At 52.9% G+C, this 12,687-nt stretch overlaps 1 protein-coding gene and 1 long non-coding RNA gene across 2 annotated transcripts; one reads left to right on the plus strand and one right to left on the minus strand.

Annotated features, from left to right (window-relative positions):
- Positions 1–2,458: 2,458 nt before the first annotated feature.
- LOC143171472 (keratin, type II cytoskeletal 4-like) lies at positions 2,459–7,714 on the minus strand. Its single transcript, XM_076360477.1, has 9 exons — positions 7,166–7,714; positions 6,319–6,536; positions 5,244–5,304; positions 4,937–5,032; positions 4,665–4,829; positions 4,312–4,437; positions 3,880–4,100; positions 3,612–3,646; positions 2,459–3,510 (listed from the first exon to the last, which is right to left on the minus strand). Exons 1-9 carry the CDS (start codon positions 7,703–7,705, stop codon positions 3,200–3,202), a joined length of 1,773 nt encoding a protein of 590 aa, XP_076216592.1. The 5' UTR covers positions 7,706–7,714; the 3' UTR covers positions 2,459–3,199.
- On the plus strand, positions 7,677–8,879 carry LOC143171494 (uncharacterized). The gene is made up of 2 exons (XR_012997199.1): positions 7,677–7,790; positions 7,902–8,879. It is a non-coding gene; the product is annotated as an uncharacterized LOC143171494 (long non-coding RNA).
- Positions 8,880–12,687: the final 3,808 nt, after the last annotated feature.

Genomic DNA, 12,687 nt, shown 5'->3' on the forward strand with positions numbered 1-12,687 from the left:
AAGTCTCGGCAAACACCTGATCCCCTCTCGGGGCCAGAAGGCAAGAGCCATCTCTCAACAGCCCTTCCCACCTAGAGGAGAGGCAAATCGCAGGCAAGACCCGGCAGCGCCGTCTCCGCGGACCCGGGCTGTGAACACGCTCTGCTTCTGATTTATCAGTCAAATAGATTCCACCACCGCCTGCAGCACCGCAAGGTTCAGGAGGGTGCCGTGGGTTCATAGCTACTGTAGATACAATCACATATATGCGCATGTACAGACGCACAGGCACTTAACGAAGCCTTCCCTTGCCTCCCTCTGCATTACCAAATACGTGGTTACGTTTTTCGGGGGGGGGGGGGGGGGGGGTTGTTGGTTTTTTTTTTTTCTTCTGTGGGCAGGACGACGTGCTCAGAAAGTTTTCATGTTCCCAGCCGCGCTGGGAGGAGATGCGTTAAGTCAGCACAACGCTCGAGTCCCGAGCGCCCGTGTTTAGATAACACGCTCGTTGAGTAACAGCCGCGTCTCCAGCCAAGTTTAGGAAATCAAACCGGGATTTGGATATCAACATCATCGCCCGGTTCAAACGCAACAGGCAGCTTTAGACTGCAGGGATCTCAAACAACATCGTTGTACCCAAAGCCCTGATGAAGGAAAGTGACCTTTAAAGGTCCCTTCCAACCTGAACTGTTCTATGATTCTACGAAAATAAACGGGCAGGAATACAGGAAAAGCGGCTCAAGCCTTGAATACTTGGAGGAAAAAGCTCATTTCAGCAGCAACGCTGTCAGTCGACGTGCACTGAACTTAGGAGAAGTCTTCAACCACAGAAAGGCAGTTTGTGGGAAGAAAGCAAAGCATTTAATTCCCACACTTTCCATAAAACACTTGACATCTAAGTGTTTTCACTGTGCTTTAGGAGAGACTTTTAAAACGGGGAAATCATGACGAAATCAAACAAAACTTATTTCAGGCTGCGTAAAATGATTTCACTCCACCAACAAAAGGCAGAAATTATGTCACACCTCTGTCCAGCCCAGGAGAATTTTCCCCTAATTGCTGGTGCAATCATAGGAACAAAAGGCAAGGGCTTTCTGGTGTCTGTTTGTTTTAACTACAGCATTTGTACACATCTAGAAGCCTTTTGTCTCTCCATCACGCTGCCCTGATGTCAGGAGCCATTTGCTGGGGGCGAGTTTACACAGAGGCAGCTAGATTGGGGTGACTCTGAGGGAAATAGATGTCTTTTCATTCAACTCCATCTCACGTCCCTTTACAACTCACTAGAATATTTAACTATTGCCCAAACCGTATCCCCATCCAAGTAGCTACATGCCTTTGCTGGCAGCGTTGTGACATTCCACAGTGGCTGGTACATTTATGTCTCGCATTTACAAACAGGGAACAGAGCATGGGGTAAATGAAATGGCTCATCCAGATCGCAGAGCGAGTCTGTGGTTGACCAGGGATGTGATTCAAGGTCTCCTGAGCAAGAGGTCAAACCACGCCAGGAGTTTTTGGCTTTAAATTTACAGGTCATTAAAAATATTCTACTTTTGTGGAGGGGTAGGGCTTGACAGGGGGTTGAGATTTTGCTCTTTCCGTGGTCCCCGTTACCTTTTGGAGACACCTTGAAAGCAACCCATGGATCCCCGGCCAGTCCAACAGTAAAAGCTGCAGGACTGGCTCCAACATCATGGATACTGAGGAATTAGCTCTGAATTAGCTGGAGGGGGGATGATCACCCTTCCCTCTTCCACACCATCCCCCTTAGGGCTGCGCAATGTCTTTGCCATGACAGCACCAGCTGTGGACACCACACCACAGCATTGGAACCACCTTGGAGGCCAGGGAAGCACGGGAGGAGGCCAGTGGTGTGCTTGGAGGCAGTGGTCAGTCAGAGGTGGACTAGCTAGGGAATATCCCAAGCTGGCCAATACGAGCAAGGAAAGGGTTTAGGAAGAGAAAAGGGAAGGGAACAGTCTCCGACATCAACTGAGTCCGAAAGTCTGCTCTGCTCTAACGGGGCCAACCGCCTCGGTCACCCCCGGAGACCCAGCAGAAGGACAGAGAAGAGCATCTGGGTTCAACCCAGCTGCCTCTTTCTCTCCTGCCAGACCGCCAGGAACAGGCTCGTTCCCACAGATGTAATCCAAGAAAACCCCATGTGTTTCACAGACTCAGACGGATCGGACCATCGCGCTGAGCCTGACCCAGCAATTTTGCCACCCCAACCACCTCACCCCTGCAAGACCTCCTCCGCCCTCCTGCCAAACTTACAAACTATCCAAATTCTTTGCGAGTTTGGGGGTGGGAGAGGGGTGAGAAGGACGAGAGACCGGGCTACACGTTCGCTTAGGTTCCTTTAAATGCAAACTTCAAAGGGCAAGAGAAAGTCAGGTAACACTTTCAGATCTCAGCAAAAGAGGAGTCTTGTTGCAACACGAAACTCTTTGGTCAGAGAGAGAACCACACAGGCTTACTGCCTCTAGTGTTTATTAGGGTATGCCACATGCCAAAGGAGAAAGGCTTAAGCAAACAAGCACAAGTGTTCCCATGATCACAACGAAAAGCTAAACCCTGAGCAAAACTAAACATTTTACAACAGCTTCTAAAGAACATGGGTGAAACTGCCAGTATCTTCCTTAGAAAAAAACAAACTGCAGCGGGGTAAGAAATGTCTTCAGCTGAGACTAGTCACCATTAGGAAATTCTTGTTTTGGAGTTCGAGCCCTGGCTGATGAGTAGCACCGATTAAAATTGCACCACATCTGGATCCAGCACAAGATCTTGAAAGAAGTCAAGCCTTTCCCCAGGCTTCACAGGACACGAGTTCTCTGAGCTCTACCCATCGCTGGTGAGTTGCCTCTCACTTGGACCACGCTGCTTTATAGCCTTATCCCAGCCGTGTTTGGGGCTTTCCAGTGGACGGGCAGGTCCTGCTTCCAAACGAGTCCCAGCACCCTGATGACCAGCAGCTTTGCAGTGTCTCGAGGGGAGTGTTGGGGAAGCGAGCCGGTCTCAAACACTGCTGAGAATCTCAGTCGTTAGCTGGTGAATATAGCCGTTTTTTACTTTTCCGTGCAGTTTCTGAAGGATGGTGGTGGTTTAAAATGAAATAGACGGCCATCACCTTGGCAACGAAGGGGGGTGGTAGTCATCATGAAATTTGCTTCCTTTCTCCTTTGGGTGCCGGGGAGGGGTGAGTTAGCTTGCTTTCCTAGACCTTCGGGTTGACAGACACAGAGCTGGTGGTCTTCTTCAGGATGGTGCCAGACCCCACCACCACCGAGTTAGACCCTCCGCCCACAGAGCAGAATCCTGCCCCTCCGGAGCCGAATCCCCCCCCAGAACAAAATCCTCCCCCGGAGCCAAATCCGCCCCCTCCTGAGCTGTAGCCGAAGCCAGCACCGCCTGTGTTACAGCTGCCTCTCCCACTTCCAGCACCAAATCCGATTCCTCCTCCTCCTCCAAGGCACAGTCCGCCACCGTATCCACCTCCTGCAGAGCTGCTGCCGCCTGCCACCACAGCTGCAGAGAGGAACAGAAGGCACGAGGTTACTTCTGATGCCACCGTAAAGTTTTGGAGCATCAATCCCAGCCCGCCGCGCTCCCGTGGGAACACTACTTACAGATGCTCACGGCACTCTGACACTCGCCAGACATCCTGCAAGGAAAAGAGACAGAGCATCAGCTCCAGCCAGAGCATCTGGACTGGTCCAGCTCCATGAAGCCAGGCTTGGTCCATCAGACCATGGGCATAAATAACAGCAGCTACAGGACCGTAGTCCACAGCTAATGGCAACACCATTAATATTTTAATAGAGGACATGTGATGTGCCGCGTTCTTCCCATTGATTTAGCAGGATGCAATCAAGCTCTTGCTGTATCCCCACCCACCTGCTCTCCTCTCCTTCCAGGAGCTTCCTGTAGGTCGCGATCTCAACGTCCAGGGCCATCTTGACATTCATGAGCTCCTGGTACTCGCGGAGCTGCCGGGCCATGTCTGCCTTGGCTTTCTGCAGGCCTGACTCCAGGTCAGTCAGTTTGGCCGCGGCGTCCTTGAGGGCCAGCTCCCCGCGCTCCTCCGCATCCACAATGGCGCTCTGCAGAGTTTCACACTGGAGGGCAAGACGTGGATGTGAGGAGTGGGGCAGGGGCAGCCAGTCGGAGGTGAAGCCATGATCCCAGATCACCTGGGCTCAGCTATTCACAAATACAGCAGGTTTCCTCCCGCTTACAATGACTGTTACCAGACTATTTGCTTTTAGGGAAGCTCTGAAGGGCATTGCCAAGAGCTCACGCCCATTTCTCAAAAAATGCAACCCCTACCTGTTTCTTCACGTTCTCGATCTCGGCCCGTATCCTCTGGATCATGCGGTTGAGCTCAGAGATCTCGGTCTTTGTGTTCTTAAGGCTGTCTCCGTGTTTGCCTGCGGTAGCCTGCAGCTCTTCATACTGGTAGGCAGAAGTGAGAGGAGCATGTTAGGTCCACCATGAGTGTCTCCTCACAACGGCTCTCCATACCACCCCATGCAAGCCAAGGTGAGCATGCATATGCTAGCTCCAGTCTGGCCGGATCAGTACCAGCAACATCCCAGGTCTCAGCATGATCTGAGCTACCACCAGTAACTCTTCCACCTCCTCAGCCATCGGTGATCACAAGCAAGGTGTGGAGCACTCACCTTGTATCGGTACCAAGACTCAGCCTCCACTCGGCTCCTGTTGGCAATCTCCTCGTATTGGGCTTTGACCTCTGCAATGATGCTGTCCAGGTCCAGGTTTCGGTTATTGTCCATGGACAGAACGACAGAGGTGTCGGAAACGGTCTTCTGCATCTGAGACAGCTCCTGTAATTCACACCAGATCTGGCTTTAGCCCTGCCATAATTTCCTTACAGTATCACAACCCTTCTCCGTCCCAGCATCCCCCTCCAGAGAGCAGCTGGACCACTTACCGCTTCGTAAAGATACTTCAAGAAGTTAATCTCATCTGCCAGAGAGTCTGATTTTGCCTGAAGATCCACCTTGGTCATATAGACTGCATCCACGTCCTGCAGGAGAAACGGGAAGTGAAAGCCTTCTGCCTGACGCACACCGTTTTATCTAACATTTAACTTTGAGCCTTTTGGTGCTCCGTTCCCTATGGCACATACATCTAGGGGTCCTGGTTTATGTCTGATGCTAACGAATCAGTGCTGATGGAAGCAAGACATCCTCTGAACCAAGATGTGTCTTTGTGGTAAAAAAAAAAAAGTACTTTACCTTTTTTAGGAGCACAAAATCGTTCTCCGCAACTGTCCTTTTGTTTATTTCCTCTTCGTACCTGTTGATTATAACGAGGGAGATTGAATCTGTCTGCTTATTTTGGCGCTGGCTGCTGCTGGCAGCTAGACGTGGTTGGCCTCAGACTAATGAACGCAGCAAAAATAGACCTGCCATGAGCAAGATTTATGGACAGGCAGTGGCACTTCGCCTTTCTAGATGAGTCCCGGCTCCCGCCATCTCCGATGCCTTGCTGAAGAAAGCCTGCAAAGAGGAATCCTGTCTCTGCCTAAACTGAGTCCTGGTGGCTGTGGCCACTCCAACTCCTTCTACAAGACCCAGGGACCTTCAGGTCCTCGACATGGGCCATTTCCAACTGCTCATTGGGGCAGGTAATTGCTGCAGAGTGCTGAGTGGTGGAGATGATCTCCAAAACAAAGTCAATTTTCAACCTGCAACCTCAGCAGAGCAAGGGATCTGGCTGATCCTGATGAGTCCTAGGCTTGCTTTCCCACCATTTTTTGTAACTCGTTCAGTGGAAGCATTTCTCCAGGCTTTGTTCTCGCTTTTCCGACTGGACAAATTAATCTAATAAATGATAGCAGGAAAAGAATCTTTTCTTTTCTTTTCTTTTTTTTTTTTTTTTTTTTTACCCCGCATCATCCTTCCAAAGCTCTAAGCTCCAAATCATGAAGGATATTATAGGAAGGAATCCATGTGGAAATCCGTGAGGAAATTATAGTAGGATTTAGCAACTAATCTAATTAGTTCATTAAATCATAATGTCATGGATTCTTAAGTGAGGAAGACAAACAGTAGAGGATCCTGCTTTAGTGAGAAGCGTAACTCAGACAACAATACATATTGAGAAATACCTTGAAAAATCACCGCCTATTGTCAAAACTCAGTTGATGAAAACTTCCCCCAAACCTTTTACATTTTCTAATCATTGACACAAGTGAAATATTGCCAATTCTTCTGATTCCTTCAATTTTCTGCCTGTTCAAAGTAAGTTGTTGTCTCTATTTTTTCACCACCAGACAGCCCAACCGTGACTACACCGAGAACAACGTACTTCATCTTGAAGTCTTCCACCATATCTTGGAAGCTCTTCAGCTCCGACTCCAGCTGATGCTTCTCGCTCGAGAGGCTGTCCAGCTGCTTCCTCAGCCCGCTGATGTAGCTTTCAAAAAAGGGGTCGAGGTTCCTGCCGCCCGTCCCTGTGCCACCCTGCTCCTGCAGGAGTTTCCACTTGGTCTCCAGGACTCGGTTCTGCTGCTCTAGGAACCGCACCTAAATGGTTGCAAGGGTGGGTAGAAAAAGAGTCAGACTGCTCCCAAAAGCATCTTTTTATTGATTTTTTTTCCCCACGTTTTCCAGATTTTTTTCCCATTTAATGAGTTTAACCTTCCTGCCTATTCTCATCTCCAGTGAGCAAGAGCTCCAGGGTCCCGCTGGGCAGGTGGGACCACAGCTCTAGGATGAGGGGGCAAAGGTGGGTCACCTTCCCGCTCCAACCTCACCGTCTCTAAACAGGAGAAACACGGTGAATTTCATAGCTGTGGCACCTTCTCCTTAAAAATAGGCCAAAACACCCAAAGTCCTTCAGCCCACGGATGGACAGAGTCCATCAGCAGAGACTCCTCTGAGGATGCTCTGCGTGCAGGTACATGGTCCCACGGCTCAGCACCAGCATCGTGGTCTTAAGAACCAAGGATCCTATTCCTGGGTTTCTCCGTCACCTTGGGAAAGTCACTTCTGCAGCCACCACCTCTCTGTCTGCAGGGGTTCTTTGGGGTGGTCTGGGCAGCGCCTGGCTCTCTGGGTATTACTGGATGGGTGTCCCCCGGTAACTGCAACCAGCATGAGCCGTGGTAAGCCCAGACCTCCACCTCCCAGCCCCGGGTTGAAGCCGCTCTCACCTTGTCAATGAAGGAAGCGAATTTGTCGTTGAGCTGCCTCATCTCCTCCCGCTCTTGTGTTCGCACCTTCTGGATCTCCGGGTCGATTTCAAGGTTGAGCGGAGCCAGCAGGCTCTGGTTGATGGTCACTTCCCTGATGCCGCCCGGTGGGCAAGGGGGAAAGCCTTGACCTCCAATCCCGCCATCAAATCCTCCACCAAAGCCTCCAAAACCACCACCGAGGCCTCCACCGAAGCCACCTCCGGCTCCACCACCATAGCCGCCACGAAATCCTGCCCCAGCGCTGTAGCCGTAGCCAAAGCCTCCTTGGCCACCTGCCCCAAAACCTCTGCAGACACCACCACCTCCACCAAATCCTCCCAGAGAGATACTTTTACTCCCTCCCAAGGAATAGAGGCTCCTGCTGCTGAAGCCTCCAGCGTTGCCAGGTCCCCTGCATCCTCCACGGGACACAGAGCTGAACGTGACCTTGTTCCTCCCTCCGAAGCAAGCGGAGCTGGAGCTGAATCCCTTGCCGAGACCACAGGACTGGCGAGACATGGTGACAGGTCCCCAACAGTCAACCCGTGAAGAGAGAAGGGCTGAGCTGTGCGGTGCACGGGAGGAGGTTTGGAGGCAAGAGGAGGTGAGTCCTGTGGGTGCAGCGGCTCAGTGCCCCTTTTTATGTGCTCAGGGAGTTGGCCGGGTGTCAGGGGAGTGGAGATGTCTCTTTTTTTTATTCAATTCATTGTTTTAGGGCTTGGAAGGATGCCCTCTCTTTGCCACCACCACGACCTGCCTCAAAACACTCCCTCGAGAGCTAAGAAAAACAAAGTTATTGTTGGTGTTGGAAGCACAACTCCAAATCAAATTCCCTTAGCTGCCACTGTCAACTCATCACGGGCCTTTCTGAGCCTCTTACGGCAATGACAAAGCACTACAAATTCCTTGACATATTACACCCTCGAGGGAGACCCTTGTTTTAGCTAAATCACTCATTTTGAGCCTGGTGGCAGGTGCTTGGTTCACTGAATTCCAACAAAAACGTGGTTTCCCAATCACACCCTCAGATGCACTCGGGTTCAACCTCCTGCTCAAAGGAGGGTTTGACTCGGGTTGTCCAAAACTGTTTCACAACCAGAGAGCATTAGCCCTCGTCAGGGTTATAAAATTAGTTTTATGTCAATAGAGAAGACTTAGAAACACTTTTAAGAAGGTTTTTAAGTCATTTTAGATCACTCTGGCTGGTGTATTGAGCCTGGAGGGACACGGAGGGGTTTGCAGAGACCAAAATATCTTGGTATTTCCGTGCTGCACACCCTTCGCCGTACCTCAACAGGGTCGAGACGCCATTACCAGCCTGAGGAGCTCTGCCCCGCGTCCGTGATGGCAGGTCCCGATCCCTCCCAGGCTGGAAGCCTCCCAGGCATTGCCGGGATATTTCCTGATCATCCTCGCAGGGTCTCCAGCCACGAGCCCCCTCCACAGCACGTGGCACTTGGCAAAGCTGCTCCGGCGCTAACCCACTAGCAAGCTCGCATTGTTTAAAAAAAAAATATGACTTAATTGCTTAACCGCTTTTAATTTATATTTTAATGAGCAGAGGTGTCTGGAGATGCCTTCCAACTGAGGATCCCCACTCATCCCGCTGTTAAAAAAAAATAAAAAGCCGTAAAACTTCCCCCCAAACCACAAGCTGCAGCTGAAGCCGTGACAATAAAAGCCAACTCTGTAACTATCCCTTTTATTGGAGACGCTCGTGGGAGAGGTTTGGGGCACCAGTTTCAGCTCCGAGCCTATTCACCCCTAGCTTTTTTTTTCTGCAAACATGCAAATCTGGGTCCGGGTGCATCTCTGCAGGAAGGGAGGGCTTTTCCTCCTGAACCTCATCGGGCATTTGTTGAACTGCAGGATTTTCAGCCCAAGGGGATTTGCATTGCAGGGAACAGGGAAACTCGTGCTCCCTTTTGGCAACAAGCATCCCGCACGCCCCGGTCCCACCTGGAAACCCTCTCCCACCCCGGGGTTCTGGGATCCCCGATTTTCCAGCTCACAGTGAGGACGTGGTCGGGGCGAGAAGCGAAGCGGCTTGAACCCGGCTCTCGCTGGGGGAAAGGAGGCGGTGGCTGCATCTCCCTGACCTTACGCAATTGGCAGATCTGACGAGAAACCGAATGAACCTGTTTGAGCCCAGGAGGAGAGCGTAGCTGCCGGGAGTTCCCAGGGTGGCTCTGCCACCGGTTCCTGGCACGGCTCCTGGCTCACCGCCGGCCGAGGCGCTTGCCCAAGAAGCCAGCTGTTGGGCCAGCAAAGCGCCCTGCTAACGCCCATGAAGTCCTGCCCCACCACGGTGGGGTGGGAGAACCTCGCTGGGACGCTGAGGCTCCCTCCCAAATCCGTCCTGCATCCCAAGGCTGAGCATCTCAGATGCTCCAGCGCTTGCTGGGATGGTTAATGCACCAGGACCAAAGCTCCTGGGGACCCAGCATTGGCCACCGTCACCCACCCAGCACCAGGACGGAGTGACCCGGTGACAACGGCAAAGTCTTGGGATGAGCATCCCCGGGGTGGGAAGCACAGCATGGAGGCGACCTGCCTCCCAAAGCCATGGGGTGGGGAGTGGAGACAGAGCCCATGGGACAACCCGGCCCCGCTTGTAATTGCCGGCACCTCCTCTCTTGCCTCTCCCACGGCGGGCTGGGAGGAGAGGTCAAATCCCAGCAACTCCTCTCTCCTCACAAGAACTGTGACGGTAGCAAAGCTGACGTGGCGTGTAGCAGAGTATAGATGTTTCCAAACGCAGGAGACATGAGTCCTCCTCGTAAAGACCAGCTCGTAGCTCAGGCTCCTTTCCTACACCAGAAATCCAGACAAAATCTCAACATCAGGTTACTGCTGGGTTTAAATCCACATGGCTCCATCGCTAAGGACCAGAACACCCCACCGAGCATGTCCAAGAGCTCGTCAGCCGTTGATCCCCGTTGCTCTCCAGTAGTGCCCACACACACGTCCACCTTCCAAGGGGTTTCTCCTCTCCCTAAGGACAGCGGACAAACCCCCAGACTTACACACACGCCTCAGAGCTTTGCTAGGCCAGGCCTGAATGAGACGCTGGAAAGAGAAAATAGGCTCTTCCCATGGAAAGATACAAATAACCAACTCCTTTGCGTCCTAACCCTGGCCCAGAGGTGAAACCTGGTCCCAAGAGGTTTTGCAGCTCCACTAACACGTACTGCTGCATTTCTTTAATGAGCTTCCGAGACTTTCTCGGGGCTCCGCAAGGCCACGGCAGGAGAGCTGGGCACGCGCACATACGCAGGGGCGCAGCCTGAGCATCTGTGGCAGGTCCCCGCCGCGGTGGGGTGGCAGCTGTGGGGCAGGGACCCATGGGCTCGGTCCCTGCTGGCACCAGGGCAGGTGGTTCATCTGCCATGGGTCATCCCTCATCGGCTGGCAGATACCTGCACAGGGACACGGGGGTCTCCGGGCTCAACGGAGGAGCAGGCACGCTCCGCGCACCTTGGCGGGAGGTGAACCATGGCAGGATGCGACCCTTTCCTGCACCGGACACTGTGCCTGGGCAGAAACTGGGATTTACCCTACCAGGAGCTGACGGTGCTCAGCATCTCTTCTTAGGATCATAGGGATCACGATGCTGGAAGCAGCACAGTCCCTTGGCTGCAACACCAGTTCATACTGGGAGTATTTCAGAGCCAGGGAAGCTTCTCAAAGCCATTGTTGGGCATCGAAGCCCACGGCAGTGAGCGCAGCCCCTCGCCGAAGGCTGACGCTGGGCTCTCCGGTCTCGCTGCTTGTTCTCCCCACGGCGCAGGTCTTGCGTGCAAAGCAGATGAAAGAAAGAGAGAAATTAAGCCGGGGCGGGCAGGTGAGTCCCACAGAGCTCTTTGATGGTGCATCAGCGGCTGCACCCATGGGCCGGCTACTCTCCCAGCAAAGAGGGGTGGGAAGAGGGGATGTGCCCTCATTGGGGGGTTAAAAAAGGCCCTGGACAACCCCGTGCATCGAGCCCGGGGCTGGATACCCAGGATATCCATACCCACAGGTATCACCTCTACCCCCATGAGAAGAGGGGACCGCTAATACGGGCTCAAAGCACGGGCAGCATCCAAGCTGCAGCACCCGTAACCTCAACCAGGGGAAAGCAGAGCAAAACCGGAGAGCCCAAATGCACCCGGTTTCACCCCAAAGCTGCACAGGGACTGCGTTCAACCGAGAAAACCCCGCTTTGTCGAACAGTAAAGGAGCAGGAGACTCCCGGCTGCTCAACTGGCAATTATTAACCAGGCAAATTGCAGGGCTGGGACATGAGCTGGGGATCATAAAAGCAGAAATAACAAGGTGGGTCCCAAGAGAGATCAAAGCGGCGTGTTGCAGAAGACGGGCGGCACCCCCGCTCCTGTCAGAGCTGCAATTGCAGAGAGCGAAGAGCCCCGGGCACTCGCTCGGGAGCCTCCTTGCAATAAATGATGCTGCTAACACATAGCTTACAGGCAACCCCTTCTCCTGGGAAACTGTGGCCCTCTGTAAGTGATATTAATAACAGCAATAATTCTTCTTATTATGGTGATGCCATTAAATGGTTTTGCCTGATGCAGCATGGGCACCTCCGTTGGGTGTCACCTCTCCTGCTGTCCCCTGCCATACCGCTCGGCGCAGGGTGCTGCCGGGAAGTCGACCGAGCATCTTTCCCCACCGCAGGGGAAAGCTCTTCCCAGCCCTGCCTCCCAGGCTCCACGGTGGGAAAAAAAGAGCCAGGTCTCCCATGAAATGAATGCTAGGGATAATTTCAGACGTAGCCGGGAGGAGCATCCGCTTGGGCTGGAAGCGGGAAGCAGGGCAGCCCCCGCGGGACACCCCTGGGGAGATGAGGACCTGCTCTGAGGGATACAGGGTGGGGTTTTACCCCGAGCAGGGGCAGGGTTGGCCCCTGGGGCGGTGAGGGAGGTCCCATGGCATCTCAGCAGCCCAAGCAAGGCCAGCGCAGAGCCGTACAACCCCATCCCATGGGAATAAAGACCCGCTGGACACCTATTTCCCCCTGTTTCTTCCCACATTGGAGGAAACCCAGCACTGAGCATCCTTTGCCCGCACTGAGGGCAAACAAGGACACCAAAATGGGGCAAATTTAGAGGGGAAAGGGTCGTGCTGAATACACCTGCCATGGGGCCAAGGGTGGGGAATCGCACCTCTAAGCGGCTTTGGGCAGTCGAGGAGCATTTGCAGGGCAGAGCATCTCCCCCAGCCCCTTCCCCCAGCCCGACAGCATCACCTGGGGCCAGAACATTCATTTTTAGTGAAAAAAGGATGAGAAAAACAGGTTTGAAAACAGAGCCTCATGGAAACGGAGAAGTTTCTCCCAACGCCTGCGGATTTGGCAGGAGGATGGCGAGGATTTTCCCCCATGCAAAGGTTCCCTTATATCTCATAAGCTGGAGGGGGTGGAAATGAGGCTGTTAAACTCTCTGGCTCTTACATGAAGCAATCAGAAAAGGAGCGGGTTTGGGAAGAAAACAGGCAAAATG

Source organism: Aptenodytes patagonicus, chromosome 27, assembly GCF_965638725.1.
Source record: "Aptenodytes patagonicus chromosome 27, bAptPat1.pri.cur, whole genome shotgun sequence".
In the NCBI taxonomy this organism is placed as follows: Eukaryota; Metazoa; Chordata; class Aves; order Sphenisciformes; family Spheniscidae; genus Aptenodytes; species Aptenodytes patagonicus.